This window comes from Cheilinus undulatus, linkage group 8 (genome assembly GCF_018320785.1).
Source record: "Cheilinus undulatus linkage group 8, ASM1832078v1, whole genome shotgun sequence".
NCBI classification, from domain to species: domain Eukaryota; kingdom Metazoa; phylum Chordata; class Actinopteri; order Labriformes; family Labridae; genus Cheilinus; species Cheilinus undulatus.
Genome location: NC_054872.1, coordinates 31,052,641 through 31,070,017, shown reverse-complemented (window position 1 = coordinate 31,070,017; position 17,377 = coordinate 31,052,641). Strand labels below are relative to the sequence as shown.

Here is a 17,377-nt window from a genome sequence, read left to right as displayed (position 1 = left end):
TTTTAAACCAGAAACAATTAACTAAACATATCTAATGCATATATTGTCATAATTTAAGTAATCAAAACAATTTCATTACAGGCAATGCACAAAATAAATCTTCATGGCATTATCAATGTAGGGGTGCCCCTGCATTGTCGAAACAGATTGGTCTATAACATTGCATGTTCCAAGCTACAGCCATATACAACAAATTGTGTAAGAAGGTAAACTGTCATAAATAGCCTCTTCAACACAAAGACTAAACATTTTGGCAAGAAACAATTTTTTAAGTGTATAAAGATTCTTCTATTTGGTAATGTTAGAAGCCTAGACAAGCATTCTGTGGCTGTGTTAGCACAGTGCATTTGTGGTAGACTAACTGCATTGTGTGCTGAAAAGATAAAACAATGGAAGAAAAATAACAGCCTGGTGAGCAAAGAGTTTTACTCCATTTTCTGCAGTCAGGTTTGAACAGTTCATGATCAACAGCCAGAATTTACAGGCTCATTATACAAAGGCATTCATTTGTCCAGGCATTACCAAGACATATACAGTATGTTGATGACCAAAGCAGTCGGCACATGATCTCACTGATTGATATGCTGCACATGCTAATGATTTCTCCTTTGTCCAGACCAAATATATCAGCAGGTTTCTATTATAACATTTCAAAAATTAATGTATACAACACAACAGTTCAAAGTAGGGCTCTAAGGTGTGATGTCTCACTTCACAAAGGAGCAAGTAGTGATGTTCTCTAAATATTTTAAATTTAAAATTGAAATCAGCTACTCATGAGGCTCTGCTGCTGGATATTTTTTCAATCTGAACATTGTTTTCCCATCACAAGATTTATCTCTTTTTATCAAAAAGTATGACTAGACAACACAGAGCTGCTGGTGCCCTTGTTTTTCTCTGCAGCAGAAAGTATCTAAATGATTACATAATCAGTCAGTCCTATCTTACCAAACTATCAGTGTTCCAATTGAGAAAATTTATCCACTTCAATCTAGGAATGTAATTTGACACATATAAAATATCATCTTATAAAGGCTTTTAATACTAGAACATCCATTTCTAGAACATCTGATTATGTGTTAGATGTGTCTAAAGGTTAATATGCATTCTAGTGTTTGTGATTTTCTGTGCTCCAGTTATTGTGCAAAACAAATGCGCTACTCGTTACTAAAGAGACACTGGATATATCCTTGAAGGTTCCAAAGATGATTACTCAGAGGAAGTGATAAACTGTAAACACAAAATAGTGCTAAGGGCAAATGTGTGGGATTCTGATACAATTCCTGAAATAAACAGTCTCAAAACACTGTAAAAGAAGCTTGCTTTGTCCACACATTTTTATGTTCAATATGCTCATTATCATGCGCCCACTGGCTAAGAAAAACTGGCAGATTATGTAAGAATGTCAGTAATGGTCACTGTCAACTGTTCAGTTGCTCCTTTGAATGATATGACTCTGAAAAGCTTGATCTAGCTGCTCTGCGTTGAGTCACTTGCATGAACTTAAGCCATTGAAGTGTGCATTTAGCCACATTTTCTCCACTGCTGGTTAAAAGTGGCGAAGAGCTGCACAAAGATAACAGTGGGTAGCTGGGTCTACACATAGGCCTACATTAGGTGTATAAGCACAACTTTGCTTTTACAGAGTGGACGGAAACTCTGATAGTGTGGATAGTGAGCGAGAATATAGTTGTTTCTTATACAAGTAGGTAAGGACAAAGGTAAAACTGCACTGTCCAGTGTCATATAAGGCATTACTATTGGGGAAAGAAGGTTTCATATTTAAACAGTTGGACACTGGAGTGGGGCAGACAATTATGTGTTAGTTAATTGTGTGCTGGCCAAACTGAATTACAATGTTTCTTAAATCTCCCCATGTTTAAGAACAACTGTCTCTGAATTTGAATTGATTTCTTTCTATCTCATTGAAAGGCAACAACCAGGTAGTGCTTATCTGCATGCATACTACTATGTATACATCCAACACATGCACTATCTGCACAAGAAAATCCCATAAACATTCGATTGTTCTTCCCTCCTGTTATCCCAAGCTGTGCAGTTTTCATGCTTCTCAGGGTACGCTGAATGTAATCCAACAGCTGTGCAACGAGGTGCGTTTTTCATCCATTTTCAAATTTCACTATTAATCCCTGCAGTCATGCTCCAATGATGCGTGGCTCGATGGGTTATCCCTTTCATTAAACCCCAGAAAAGCAGTTCCTGCAATCCAGGCTATTTTAAGTCCCTCAGTTACTCCCCCTCCCCTTCATTCAGAGTAAAGATGGCCACACAGATTACATAATTTCTGCAGTGTTGTTTCTGTCTATCAGCTCAAACACCCGCTGATTAGAATCTGGTAATCTTCACTCCACATTCACCGACGATGAGACGAGCCATGGAGGGATGAACCTGTGAAGTAATGACACATTAGTGAATCAAAGTGATTATTAATAGCCACAAAAACTGATTAACAGAGCAGCATTACTAACCAGTACATCAGAATGGTTATATCTGCTGGAGAAACAACACAGATCCTTAGTAGATTTGTAAAAAACTACAAGTCTGATAGTACAAAACAAATTAATATTGTCACTGTAAATCATGATTGATAAAGATGCACTGATTCATTACATGAACATCACCACTGGCTGATATTTTTCCATTTGATAAACACTGGGCCATTGGCAATTACTATAGCATTCACTGATGTCAGTATCTGTAAAAGATGATAAAAAATTTTACTGTGCAATCAGAAAGTATTTAGACCCCCTTTAATTTTCTTTTTTTAATGCTGCAGCCTGATGCTACAGTCAAACTTTTTTTTTTTAAATTTCATTCAGCTACACACAGCACCGCAGCATGGCAAAGTACAAACAGAATTTTGGAAAATTTTTGCAAATTTACAAAAAAAAAAAAAAAAAGAAATATCACATTTACACAGCTAACAGGATCCTTTGACTTCATGGCTTGGTTATTGCTCTGGTATGCATTGTCAGCTGTTAAGTCTTCTATAGGGAGGTGTGTCCCTTTCCAAATCATGTCTTATCAACTTAATTTACCACAGATGGACTCCAGTCAGGGTGTAGAAACATCTCAGCAAAGACAGAGAAATGGGAGGGACCTGAGTTAAATTTCAAGTATTTTTGCAAAGGGTATGAATACTTAAGTATGTAAATGTGATATTTCAGTTTTTTATTTTTAATAAATTTGCAAAAAAGTTCTGTTTTCACTTTATAATAGGGTGTTGAGAGTATATATGAGAATAAAACACTTTTTGTCAGTAGCATCAGGCTGCTACTTTAGAAAAAAAAACAAAAACAAAGAAGGGTCTGATTACTTTCTGAATGCACTGTAACTGCTTAGTCAGAGAAGTGCTGGTTTGACTACACTGAAGAATTCAACTTTTGGACAAATTCTCACTTATTTCAATGCTTAAATGTCAAAGAAAACGTTAGCAGCGTGGAAGTCTTACACTGTCTCTGTGAAGGATAAGTGGCATGTAGATTGAAAGACTTGTTTCAGTGGCATTGCAAGAAGAGGGACTTCAAGTGACAATTTGAATAGGACCGATTACATGACTTATTTGAAATAAACATGAAAATTTCCAAGAAGTAATGGAAAAATGGTATCAGAATTTGATTTGGCAAAACCTTTAATTTGAACATCAGTATCTGCCCTGATTTTTGCTATTAGTGCATCTCTACTGAAAAAATATCAATAGATCATTTAACGCCTATGGAAACAAAGAAATTATTGTTCTTCTGCCTGTTTTAGTAATCAGGTTGATCAAAATAAATAATACTTTGTACAACGAACACTCTTGTACAGAGGATTTAAATTAGACCAGACTCTAAATGAGATGAAAGCATACAATAAGTATACCACAGGTAAACAGTCTTTGCTTCATTTTGACTGACTGTACATACAAACATAAGCAGGTGTGTTATTTCTTTGTAGATCAAGAGAATGTGTTCAATAAAAAACTACAGCTAGTTCACTCAGATTACTGTACTTTGTGATATTCATACATTCAGGACTGAGGACAATTTTCTCTCTTACTGACCTGTGCTTGAAGAGGCCCATAGGGCACCAGCTCTCCATCCACGGTGAGAGTCCCCCGTGTGGACAGAGGCTGCAACCTGAATGCCCTGCAGGTCACATGGCTCACATACGGTGAACTGACGGAGTGGTGGGTCCCTCTTTCCATGGCGAAGAACAGTCTCAGTAGAGTGGCTCTGGAGATCCCCGCCCGCACAAAAGTTAGGTGAATCAGCCCATCATCAAACCTGGCCTGGGGTGCAGCATGAAGATCAGCCCCTAGGTGGGTCTGGTACAGAGCCAGGACCAGGACAAAGTCTCCTTCAATGGTGATCCAGTCTCTGGTGGGAAGGGGCTGGTCTAGGGGGGGTAGCAAGTCATCTTTTGGGAGATTTAAAGGCAGTGAGACATAAGGACGGTTCTTCTGGGGTCCTGCTGGCTCGGCAATGTCAAAGTTAAAAGATGAGGACGGCGTGCGTAAAGAGGGTGAGGGAGAGGTAGAGTTTGGGGTGTTAGGACGTGGGACAAGGTAGGATGAGGAGTGTGGGGAGGCACATGAGGGGGAAGATGGAGGTGTGGGAGAAAGAGACAAGGACAGAGAGGGGAGCTTCGGGGGGAGAGAGTTTGAGTGGGAGTGTTGGAGGAGGGAGAGAGGCCTCGGCCGGGAGGAGTTTTGGTTTTGGTCCAGGGTCTTGGGCTTATAAGAGAAGGGAGAGTGACGGAAAGGAGAGGAAATAGTAAGCGATCGTTCTCGAGTAACGTCCAGTGGGTAGGGCTCTTTCTGGTAGTAGGTCCCATTTAGATCCACATCCTCCACCCTGTACGAGGTGCTTGAGTCGGTGTTAACCTCTTGATTGAGAGGCTGGTTGAACAGAGCGTTGGCTATCTGACTGGAAGGGGCTGAATTCTTTCTTAGGGCCTGTCTGGCTTCCTGAAGGTTGTCTTCATAAGTGTAACAACCCACTGTCTCTTCATTGGTCTCCTGCCCCATGTCTACCCCACAGCCTTCTCCCAGGTCTCTGCTCTCCTCTACAGAACCCCCACTCCCTTCCCCATCCTTCTCCCTATCCTCCTCTTCCATCTCACTTGAGTCCTGCTCTATTCCTCCCTCTTCTTCCCTTTCATCCTTGATCCCCTCCAATCTTTCCTTTCCCATACTACAGTCATCCCTTTCATTTGATTCAGAACTCGTCCCTGACCTCTCCGAACACGTCCCTGACCTTTCCTCTTCTGCTTCCATCTCTACCTCTCCCTCTCGCTCCCTCTCTCTGTCCTCAGCCAGGCTGCTTGCTCTCACCACGCCAGTTCCTCCTCCCCTGGCCCTCTCCCTCCTCCTCTCCCTTTCCCTCTGTCTCTCTTCTTTTTCACGCTCTCCCTCACCCCGACGCAGGCTCCTCTGTTCGCTGATGCCCATGTCAGAGCAGGTGCGATGAATGGGGGTTCGGCAGAATCCTTCCAGGCCTTCAGTGATACTTCGGGAGAGGGGTCTCCTTGGAGGAGGGGGCGTGGCATCTGGTGAAGTGTTGCAAATGGAGGGAGGCAGGTAGGACAGACGACCCTTGTAGGATCGAAGAGAAGCAATGCGCACCAGCGTCCCCAGGGTGAAGCGAGCTGATCCCAAGCCGCGATACCTGAAAAAAACAAACAGCTGATGTACTGTATGCAAAATATTTCAGACAATTCAAACTGTGCTTAGATTAAAAAAAAACTTGTGGTGGTTCCTACATAAGCAACTACACACCCACCTTTCACTCTCTATGTCCACATCAGACACAAAGCCCCAGGCAACAGAAAGGAAAGAAAACAGTCTCCTGGGTGCACGACTATTGTTAGAGGAAGCTGGGCTTGTTGTCACAGAGACCAGGTCCATGGGCTGGACACCACCTCGACAGAGCAAGAAGCAGCAGTTCAAAAGGAGAGGTTCCCGAAGGCACATGTCATACCTGAGAGGGACAAAAAAAGACAACAACATGTCCTGTCAATACAGATAAAAAAGAGAACAGCACGATAAAAAGTCGATACAGAGTCCTTCATCTATCAGATATCTCTGCATAGATAATAAGGTGCCATTAAAGCAGCAGCACTGTGCTCTTTTGGTTAGAGATAAGACAGCTTACAACTTTAAAGTAGGCTGATCTGACTGTATGTTATTGGAAGCAAAATGAAACTGCATCTCTAAGTTGTTGCTCTAAGTCAGTTTCCATTATCTCAGATATACTCACATCTAAAAGAATTCAATATACTCTTAATCGATAGTCTTGATCCTTAGTATAATTGATAACAAGTATACAGTTATTTATATTTACCCTGTTTTATATATATATATATATAGAATGATGTTGCTAACAAACTAACAAACAAATTCACAAACCCTGCCAATCACATAACCTCCTTCGGAGGTAATAAAAATCTAGATTTTCTGAAATTCCTTTGCACTCCTCTTTCACTCCCCCTGGGGCACCCGTAGTTTACACCTTCCCCCTCCTTCACCAAAGAGATGCAAACACAACAGCACGGCTGCCAGCGCAAAGTTTCGTCCCATAAGAACAGTATATTTTCATCAGCTGTTTGGAACTGGTTCAGGTTTGCAGCTTTGGACCATAAACAAACCAGAGCATGCTGCATTATTTGTTTAAAAGCTGTGACCAGAGATGCACACAAGTCATTTTTTGCAAGTCCAAGTCAAGTCCAAGTCAAGTCTCAAGTCTCCGATGGTTGTAATGAGCGTTCTATAATCTGCCTCTGGCGTCCAGTCTGCTTAGACCACTGCATCATTTTAAGGAATTTAAATCCTGGACTGTATTATCACAATCAATAGGATGGGGTATTGTCTATGGCTGGCTCGCCATGGTGTTCGCATGAGTACACTTACATATGAACAAGGCTTGACATTAACTTTTTTCACACCAGCCACTTTGACTAATGGCTACTAGCCACTCAGTGTTTCCACTAGCCACAGTTCTGTTGTTGGGAATGTATTTGCTATGTATCATATGTACTTCTGCTTTAAGATGAAACACATGCTCTTTCTTTATTCCCTCATCAATATTTTATTTATTTTTATTTAACCTTTATTTAACCAGATAAAAACCCATTGAGATAAGGGTCTCTTTCACAAGGGTGACCTGGCCAAGAGGTCAGCAGCACATGTCATAGGAACACTTAGAAAGAAGTGAAAGTGTAGATTAAAACATACAATTTTAGAGGTGCAGTAGTGTTTTCAAGTGCGGGAGCTATAACACAACAACAAACAACAATTTAAGATTTAAAACAAAAGGCACTGTTCAATGGTCTCACGCTGTCTGTCCCTCAGGATAGAATGGAAGACTCCAAGTGGAATAAGTTCCGAGAGTTTCAGTTCAGTCTAGGGATGTCACGATTATAGATTTTCTTGGTGCAATTATTGTCAGAGAAATAATTGCGATTTTACGATTATCACGATTATTTTTGCACTGCATTCATTAATTTCACACTGCCATGAATAAGTAAAATCACATGAACACACCTTATAGGTCTTGTATTTTAATTTATTTCAATTAGGGCTGAAACAATTCCTCAAATTATCTGGGTAATTTGATTCAAAAAAATTCCTCAAGGCAAATTATCTGCCTCGAGGCTTCGCTTAAATCAGTCATGTATCCATGCTGTAGCCTGGACATCGCGCCGTGTGTTGCAGGGCGTGCTGTGTTTCACACGGACGGCTATTTGTGTGGCACAATGCCCCTGTTTTCACTGTTACTACAACGTAACATGCATGATACGAGGCGTGAAAATTACGAGGGAAGAGAAAGAGATGCAGTGATGTGTACAGGCACTCGTCCTGCGTTTTTACGCATCCACTGGCTGCGGCTTCATGGCAGATACGGCACTACGCTGCCCGCACGACTCGCAGCGCTCATTTTGTGTCTGCAGATTTCAGGGAATTTCATAAACTTCTCTGATTGACTCGACAGTTTTACAGAACACCGTCAGGCTTTACGATTCAAGTCCTGCTTTGGTGCTGCCCCTCGCTCTCTCTCTCTCTTTTCCGCGTGCACGCGTTATACATGAAATTATAAATTATCTAAAATTCAGCGCACTGACGTCTTGACTGCAGCGTATTTTTCAAAATGTTTAGCATCCTGAATGATTTGATAAGACTTATATTGATAATGAATTGACAGCAATTAAATAGAAACACCTTATTGCCACAGACAGTGACAGAGACGAAGTAGGTTAAAGTTTATCATCATATAGTCAGGATTCAACAGGTCACAGAAGTAGCTTTCTCCATGTCAGTGGATGGCCTTAAAAGGTCATATTTTTATCTTACAGTGGATGAACTCAAAAAATGTGCAAAAATTGAAAGTGAACACTCTTTTGAGAAATAGACCATATTCCTGTAATCTAAAGGTTCACCTTTCAGACATCATCAGACCACTGTGTGAATGATGGAACTATATTTTTGCTATAATGTGAAACATTACATTCATGCATAGAGGATTTTAAAATGATTAAGTGTCCCTTTACTTTAATGACAAATTGGAGAATAGAAATAAACTATAATGAAAGAAATAAAGGTAAATTCCTGGTAAAGGATCCCTACAACCCTAAATATGGCTTAATCTAATGTCATCATTTTACTTCCTTTCCTTGTAACTTTAAGAAATGTAAACTGTCATCAGAACTTCATTGCTCTTTGTAAAATATATTTTCTTTAAAGAACCTGTTAATACCAATTTTTGATATAGAAATAGTTCATTTAAGGGACCCAGCTTCTTTTCTCATTTGTCTAGTACTTCTCTTGAAAAAGCAAAAGTGACTGATTAAAAAAAATGCAATATTTCTTAATAGAGTACTTGATTAATTGTCAGAAGAATCAACAGAGTACTCAACTACAAAAAGAATCTATTACTGCAGCCCTAATTTCAATCCTAGGATGCTCTCATAACAAGATAATATCTCAACAATGTAAAGTACCCAAAAATTACAAGAAAAATGATAATAATCCCATTTGGATGGACCACTAGAGTGGTCTTAGCGGAGCAGTGCCTGAGTTAAAAAGATTTAATTCAGTCACATCTGATTTATATCCCTCAAATATAAACACAATCTTCATATTCACAACTGTATTTATTAAAGTTTCTCGTCAAAAACTAAATTTACCCATTTCGATGTGGCATTTGAACACATCATAAAATATATAATACAGTTGTCTAATTTACTGAGGTTACCTGAACACATCATATTTTCCGTCTTCAGCTCTAAAGCTCGCTAATTAACTTCAATTCTGCCGATTCCACTGCAGATTTCTACACTGGGTTAATATTGTTAACAAACAGAACTTGCTCAAAATTTTGGAGCATTTATCTGAGCAGCTGAAGAAGAAAACTGTCCCGAAGCAGCTAAAGGGAGGGATACCTTACTCCTAGCGCTGGATATGATGGCATGCAACTCACAGGCAGCGTCTTTTTTCCTGAAGCCGACAGTTTAAGGTACATTCTTGTTTGATGTGATGCATGATACTTCTAGTTTATGTTCCCCTTGAAACTGATGTATGTTTTTACACCAGTCTTATCTCAAAACGAGGTTATGTCACAGAGCCTGTGAGACTCGATAGCAGTATTGATAAACTAAAACGTTATTGATTTCGGGTATTTCAAAAACACAGAACTGAGTCCTTATGGACCTGGGTTTTGATCCCCATCCCTAACATTGACATGACTTAACTCTGTAAGCGCCAAAGTCGCAAAATTGCGTCAAGCAACATTGCTGAATTAAACAGGCTTTAGCTGCAAATATGGTGCCTAATGTTGTTGCTACTTTTCACCAGGAGATGGCGGACATGAGTAACTGAAATCCCAGCAGCATTTGTGGGTGTGTTTCTAGTCAAAGTTTTAAAGAGAGAGAGTTTTGAAAGACTCATCCCCTGTCGAGGAGACGAGGTGGTTGTAGTCGGAATGTAACGGAGAGAAAGAGAGAGCAAATTGTAGTGAGAATACTCACAATGCCAGGAGGAATAGAGGAATATTCACCCTCTGAAATGACGTTCAGTCGTCCAGTGAGACCATGGGTGAGACTGACGGTGTGTCTGTCAGCACCAACAGCGCGTCCATGCACCATGATAGTCCACGAGCAGCACACACTGAGGCCGATGCTTTGCATCGATGTGGCTGGGGAGGGAGGGGACGTGGTGGGGGTATCGGGGTGGTCAAAACACCGCAAATAGTGACGGAGGTAGGGAATGAAAAACACTGCGGAGGTAGGGGCAGCCATGTTGGAAGCTGTGGCGGTGGAGGCTGCCTGGTGATCTCAGAATATACAAATTAGATGAGTGAATTTACTCCCATCACAAAGTTTGGGTCATACTGAAGATTTTTCTCATTTACAGTATACCTTTATCTCTAACCACTTTCAAGCTACAGCCTTTAGAAATCTTGATATCAAAATTTAATATTTTCTTGAAAAAACTCTGGCGCCCAAAGAGTTAATCCAGTTAATCCAGTTTACCTTTACTTTGGCGTACAACGCCAGGTGGTTATCCCACAGATGCTGAAGTATTGCCTGATTTCACGGCAACTTTTTTGTGGTTTTACACGTTTTACATTTAGGCTGGCAGTCTTGCACAATGACACCCTGGTCTTTTTTTTGTTTTTGTTTTTTGTTTAGTTTTTTTTTTTTTTGTATCCAGAAAAATCCCACATGGCTGACTTCAACTGTTTATTCGGAGGGAACAGCTTTTCCTCTTCCATGCCATAGCTTGTTTGGGACTGTGTTACGCCTCCGCCTGCAACTGCAGGAAGCAACAGGAGGCGGTCTTTATTATTATGTCTATGGCAGTGACACGCAGATGTTGTGTAACTTTGTTTTTGTTCCGGGCGAGTTGCGCTGTCGTACCAATATGGTTCCCAGCATAATCTTTTCTGGAAGTTGACAGTATTTAGGAAACGTAATGATTAAATAATTGTAAAGTTTAATACCGCAATTAATCGTGAAAACAGGTAATCGTGCCATCTGTAGTTCAGTCTGTCGAGTATTCCAAGCAAAGGGAGCAGCAAAGCTGAAAGCTCTTTTTCCAAATTCAGTCCTTACCCGAGGAACAGATAAAAGTAGTGCAGCGCAAGAACGCAAGGCATAGCGACTGCTTGTCTTCTGCAATAAAGCCCACAAATAAGGGGGAATCAAGCCTGAAAGAGCCTTATAAATTAGGGTCAGCAAATGTGCATATCTGCGAGCACTCAGAGAAGGTAAGTTTGATTTCATATACAAATCACAATGGTGGGTGAGACGACTGCAGCCACATAACTAACTGAATGTCACTCACTCAACCCACTGCATTCTATCTATGATACAGTAAACAGGTTAAACCTGTGTTTTTCTTCTCTTAGTTTAATGTCTGTAATAATAAGGGCCGTGTTCGCTTTTCAGAGCCTATCTGTCGGTCTGTATGGGGCTTTAACACAAGTTGGGTCGCCTTGGTTTGTTTTTAGCTCAGCGCGGCAGTGATTCTGCTTAAACAACATTTTGATGTGTTTAAAATCCCGACTTGCTTAATAAGTCCATATTCAGTCCTAGAAACGAGCTGTGGCATTAAATGAGTCAGTGATGTATGTAGAGATGAAGCTGTAAATGCTGCACAAGCAGAAAGTTGCCGGTACCGCTGCAGAGGCTTAAACCGAGGGCAAATATGTATCCCTGTTTCAGGTATGAATGAGATATAAGCTCACCCTGCGTTGTGGTTGATGGAGCCAGCTAGTGCATTTCCAGAACCACAGGGTAGAATGCCGACAGGTGTTTTTATTGCTTGTTCCCAGTCAGCACGCTCCATCAGCCCATTGATCACCTGCAGGAAGACAACACAAAAACTTCAGAAGATCATCTCTGGACACAACTAACGCTGAATATTTTTATCTAAAAAAACACATAAAAATATCTTTAGTGTTACATAATATCCCTGGTTTTCTGTTACACACCTCGTGCAGTAGGCCATCCCCAGAAACGATGATGATGCCATCCCACTCTGGGAGAGAAATCTCTCTGATCAGCTCTCTGGCATGGTTCTGACGTTCTGACAAAGATTTGGCTTGTTACTTCTTAGACATAATCAGCATTTTATCTGTTTATTAATCTCCTTATGGTGCTTTTGATGTTTTACCTGTCTGTATGAGGTTATAACTTATGTTGGCCTCTCTGATCATTGGCAGGATGTGGGTCTGACACCACTGCATTGCCTGGCCTCTCCCACTAAAAGGATTGACCAATAACAGTAGTCGCCTGGGACGAGGTAGCAGATTTCTTGAAAATTCTGTATCAAAAAGAAGGGAGTGCATTGGTGCATTGAAACTAATGCAATGTAATGCTGAGAACAAAGAAAGGAATGAAAGGTTCATTGCACTTCAAGCCAACTGGGAGCCGTCATTCCACAGTGTTGCCAAAGCCCGGACTTTGAGTGCATTCAACCATTGAGCCTCCTTATTTCACCTCATAGGATCAACTTCACACTTCACAATGCAATGGATAACATGCAACTGAATGGGGAAATTAGGCAAAACAAGGTTGGACCAAAAAAAAAGTGCATGAAGAGATAATAATTATCAAATGACCAAACGGAAAATGAAGAGTCTTTTCTTCAATCTACAAACTGACCAGCTTTAAATAAACATTTAGCATCTGAAAATCAGTGCAACATTTAGTTAGAAAAGATGAACTCCAGTGGTGCAGGGGAGGCAATGAAACAACCGCACTCTCAGATAGTCCTGGATTATGCAACATACCACACTAAAGCAAATCGACAGAGCTTCCCACTACCCACAGCTTTAATGTCCATGGGCATAAAAACTGACAGAATCAACACAGCCAGTAATTCACAATCAGAACTATTAGGTAAGAGAATCAAGGCTAAGTGAGCAGTGGAGCAAAAACAAAGGGTTGAACAGAAGGCTGGCAAAACAGTAAAAATACTGCAGCAGAGTATGAATGAGGCAGGAGCAGACAACAGAGGAGCGGTGAGAATTAAAAATGAATGACAGCTTTATCTGTAAAGGGGAAAGGGGCAGTAGTGTGAGAGGTACACACAGAGATAAATAAGTGATCAAGAGAATTCAAGGTTAGAGATTAAGTCTAGAGAGGAGGAAGGAGACAGGAAATAATGCCAGAATACAGTGAAAGTAAACACTTAGCAGGGTCTTTCTATCTGTTTGATTATTTGGGCAGAGGGATACAGCGCATGGGAAGGGGTGGCAGGCTGCAGCAGCCCCACCCTTTCTGTCTCTACTTTTAACAATGAATGATACAGACCATGTGTGCAGGACAGACAAGGGCAAAAAAAACAAATAAAAATTAGATGAATAAGGTCAGGAAGCACAGGTAGAAATGTGAAAAACAAACAAACAAACAAAAAATAAATAAATAAAAATTTGAACTCCATTCTAAGAAAACCAAATTCTACAGCCTCTAAGGCTGTATTAGTGTTAATCTCACATTGTTTTGTGCCTCTAAAATGCTAAGCTACCTTTGGTGGCTTTCAGTGGTAAATAGTTTGTGCTGTTCATACTGAAAGGTCCTGGGTCAATGTGACAATAAGCTATACTTAGCAAGCATTTACAAAGCAGGCATAAATCAAGGCGGCATGAGGCAACAATGTGTAGTTTCATGAAGTAAACAACAGGAATTAAACCCTTATTCAAGGTTTCAATGAAAAAGGTCAGCCAAAGTAAATACAAATATCAGCAATTAACTTATAGTGTTGCCCTTCTGATAATTCTATTCACTCAACTCGAAAAATGTAAAACTTGAGAAATCCTTAACAAAAAGGGGGCATGCCATAGCTTTAAAGTCTAGATAAAAAAAGATGGTGATTACATTCATGGACAGCCTTGAAATAAAGAATCTAAACAAAGTAACAAAGTGAAAGATAACTGAAACAACAGGAAAAGCATTCAGCTAAGGTCAAAGTTGTAATGGAATGTAAGAAATGTATAGTTGGCACAATCACCAGTATGGCCGAGTTATATGTACTATAACCTCACAAGCATCCCCAGTCCCTTCTGTGAGACAGCACTCACCTGTGTCAGCAGTGACGGTCACATCTCTGAGTAGACATTGCACAGCAGCCGACCATCTCTCAGCTTCAGCCCTGCTTTCCGCTAGGTACGCCCTCACCTGCCTGCGCCTTGACACCCCTTTCCGTCGTTTTCCTGGTGGGTACCAGTACAGCACCAGGAGAGGGGGCGCAGGGGCACGGGGGCAGCTGCATCCCACCAGTTCTGATAAAGGCAGCAAGAGACGGGCTTCCTTCCCTGGCCGTGGTGACAGACGCTGGATGTGAATGTGGGTGTGGGTGAGGGTCAAGGCATAGTTGGAAGCTGGAGCCGGAGTAGGGGAGGCAGCCGGGGAGAGTCCCCCTGGACCACCAGGGCTGTTGGGGCAGCTGTTATTGTTACTGTTGCTGCCTGATCCCCAGCTAGCAAACTGGCCATGAAGGAGGGCTTCTGCTGTGGAAGGTGACGAAGGTTCTGGAGACCGCATCCTCAGCTTTTCAAGGAAATGTCAGTATGTCAAGCTTCACTGTAGTATCTACTGTAGTAATTCTACAGTTGGAGGGTTGAGAAGCAGAGTTTGGAACTTTTTCAAGATTTGCAGGGAAAAATCAAAACATATCGAAATGTCAGTCTGAGAACGTTATCCCTGAAATCTCCTAAAAATAATTTTCCCTCTTCAGTGCTCAAATTCAACAAGTCCCAAAAGTCTGTTCCTGTCTGTCCATCTGAAAAGTTTATCTTCATTTGAAAAAGAACTCCTTCCAGTTTTAAAGGTTCTTCAGTTTAGGTTATTTATCCAGTGGGGATGGGATCTGCTAAAAAAAGACTGTGTCGCAGTTAGAAAGCTTCCTTTAGTTTGATCTTCTACAGTCTACTAACAGCAATACCTCAACATATTAATAGACAACACAGTTTACCAATGAATATCTTCCACTATGAAATAAATCATTTCAACAAGTGTTCTTCACAAAGATTGCATAAGTAAAAAAAAACATTTACATTACAACTTACAGCAGCCTATAATAACACTGTAGCCAAGCTGGCACAACATTAACTATAAATCTTTAAATAATTACAGAATAAAGCAAAACTGAGACTTAGTTGTATTGAAAAACTGATCCATTAAGTATGAATAAGACAAACAAACACACCTTGTTTAGACAAGGAGGCTACATCAATTAAATTAAATTAATGCACATGTAAATAATTCTGTGGAGTACATTGTATGTTAAGTGCCTGCGAAAATGTTACTGTTGCCACAAAGATATGGTAAGTGCAGGCTTTTTCAAGACCTTTGATACCTCTATTGCTATCTTTAATCTCAGTGATCTAAAGGAGGCAGACAAGAGGAGTGACAAGGCCAGACCTCTAGACAGTAGTGTGATATATTAAAGTTTCATGCAAGCTCCTGCACTACTAAATTTTCTGGTCTTCGTGACAAGCAGGGGAACATCAGTTAAGACAGACATTTGAACAACCAAAACTACAAAAAAGAAAAATAAACAAAACAAAAGACAAACGAAGAGACAGTTCCAGGTGGGTCCTTAATTTACGTCATTGTCAAGTCCTCGAGTCAAGCCTCACGTTCCTGCCCACAGATCTCTGTTCCTGGATCACACAAAGTAGAAAAGTTGGTCAGTGTAAAAGCAGTAAAAGGGTAGATCCAAATGTATGACCCATTCAGCTACAAGTGCTTTTAATGCAGATAGCTGATATATAAGCATTATTAAAGAAGACCACTTAACCATAATGAAAAACACATAATTCCCTTAATTCACCTTGGATTGCTGTCTGCAAATATAAAAATCACAATTTCCCAATAAGAGAAGAACAAGCGCAGTGAACAAGACATGATAAGAGGAAGAGATTAGGGTTACAGCGTGAAGCAACAGAAGATCCATTATGTCCATTGACCAACGGTGCATGTCTCTGCACATACTGACTCACAATCACACATCCTCAACAATATTGCTGAGACACCACAATGATATGGATGAAAGGTTACATAAGAATATTGACCACATTTAGCTGGTATCTTCATGTTTAGGGCGTTTGTCTTAAAAGATTTAGGGAAACTGTTTCACAGCTTGAGTTCTTATTAGTGTATATTTCATGTATAAGGGCGCTGGTCGGAGTATAACTGCAAGCAGGGCCCTTTCAGCTCAGAGTTCATTTAGTGGACTATCACCATAGGACTTGGTATAAATTAATAAACATGTCACATCTTTCTTTCAAGTTTTGAAATAGTCAGGAAACATTATGCAAGCTGCGGTGCAGACAAAATCAATACTTGGCTGATGTCCTGTCTTGATAATAAGACTCAGTTAAAAGGACCTCACTGATGCCCATTGTTGCACCTTACGTCCTTGAAATGCAGGGCGGGGACACCCAGAAATAATGTCAGCGAGCTAATTTTGTCTCCCACACAATGAGTCTGTTGTTAAGTGACTTCGGGGTAATTTGGGCAAGTTTCGTTTAGCTCATACTTTAATCCCAAGAGCATTCCTGTACCGGCTAAGCCTACTGCTATACCCTTATCAGCAGCGATAACAGCATGTCTAATTACCTTGATGATAAAGCAGAAGACATGTTTGACCGTTAAACTTAACGGTTGTCTTCCACCTAAGGCTAGCTAGCAGGTTGTCAGGCTGCTAGCCAACTGACTGAAACTAACTTGGCTCTAGCTGTAGTTTGACAGTTTTCTGTGAGTTATTGAGCCTTTTTCACAGATTCTACAGTCTCTGAAATAATTCACCACAAAGAACAAGTCGTTAAGTTATATTAGGGGAAGAAATCTCGGCGTTGAAGAAAGGAGTTAGCAAACGCTAGCTTGTGTTATGGTTACAGTAGCTACTGTAAACTGCTGCCAGACAGGCGCAACAACATAGCGTTGCCAGTTAGCGGTAGCTAGCAGTTTGCTATTAACGTGTAGCCAAAGTGCAGGCTTACTTACAACACAATTAACCCTTAAGCCCAATTGTATTCACTTGTTATAGCGATGGACCTCGCAATAGCCTTTGTTTTACAACCAACGTTTCATTTAATGAGTAGTCTGATGAGGTATCCAAGTTAGCGCAGATAACGACAGATGACAATGTTAGCCAAAAACGGTATAATTTTCCAACAAGCCGAGCCTCACATAAACTGTTCAATAAGTCGCATTATTCCAGCTTCTTCAGAGGGAACCAAATGAAATGCCAAAGCAGAGGCATCTAACTTACCTCATCTTGTCTCCCGTCTAAAGACGACAGATAGTCACTTGCTTGCCCTGTAAACTGTGGCTTGGTGCAGGAAGTGCCTGGAGACGCAGGAGCAGCAGC

At 40.7% G+C, this 17,377-nt stretch overlaps 1 protein-coding gene across 1 annotated transcript; it reads right to left on the bottom strand.

Moving 5' to 3' along the window:
• Positions 1-409: 409 nt before the first annotated feature.
• Positions 410-17,356, bottom strand: sphk2 (sphingosine kinase 2). Its single transcript, XM_041794347.1, has 8 exons — positions 17,279-17,356; positions 14,082-15,665; positions 12,173-12,322; positions 11,991-12,085; positions 11,745-11,860; positions 5,784-5,981; positions 4,064-5,669; positions 410-2,409 (listed from the first exon to the last, which is right to left on the bottom strand). The coding sequence occupies exons 2-8, from the start codon at positions 14,542-14,544 to the stop codon at positions 2,347-2,349; spliced, it is 2,691 nt and encodes an 896-aa protein (XP_041650281.1). The 5' UTR covers positions 14,545-15,665; positions 17,279-17,356; the 3' UTR covers positions 410-2,346.
• Between the last annotated feature and the right edge of the window lie 21 nt (positions 17,357-17,377).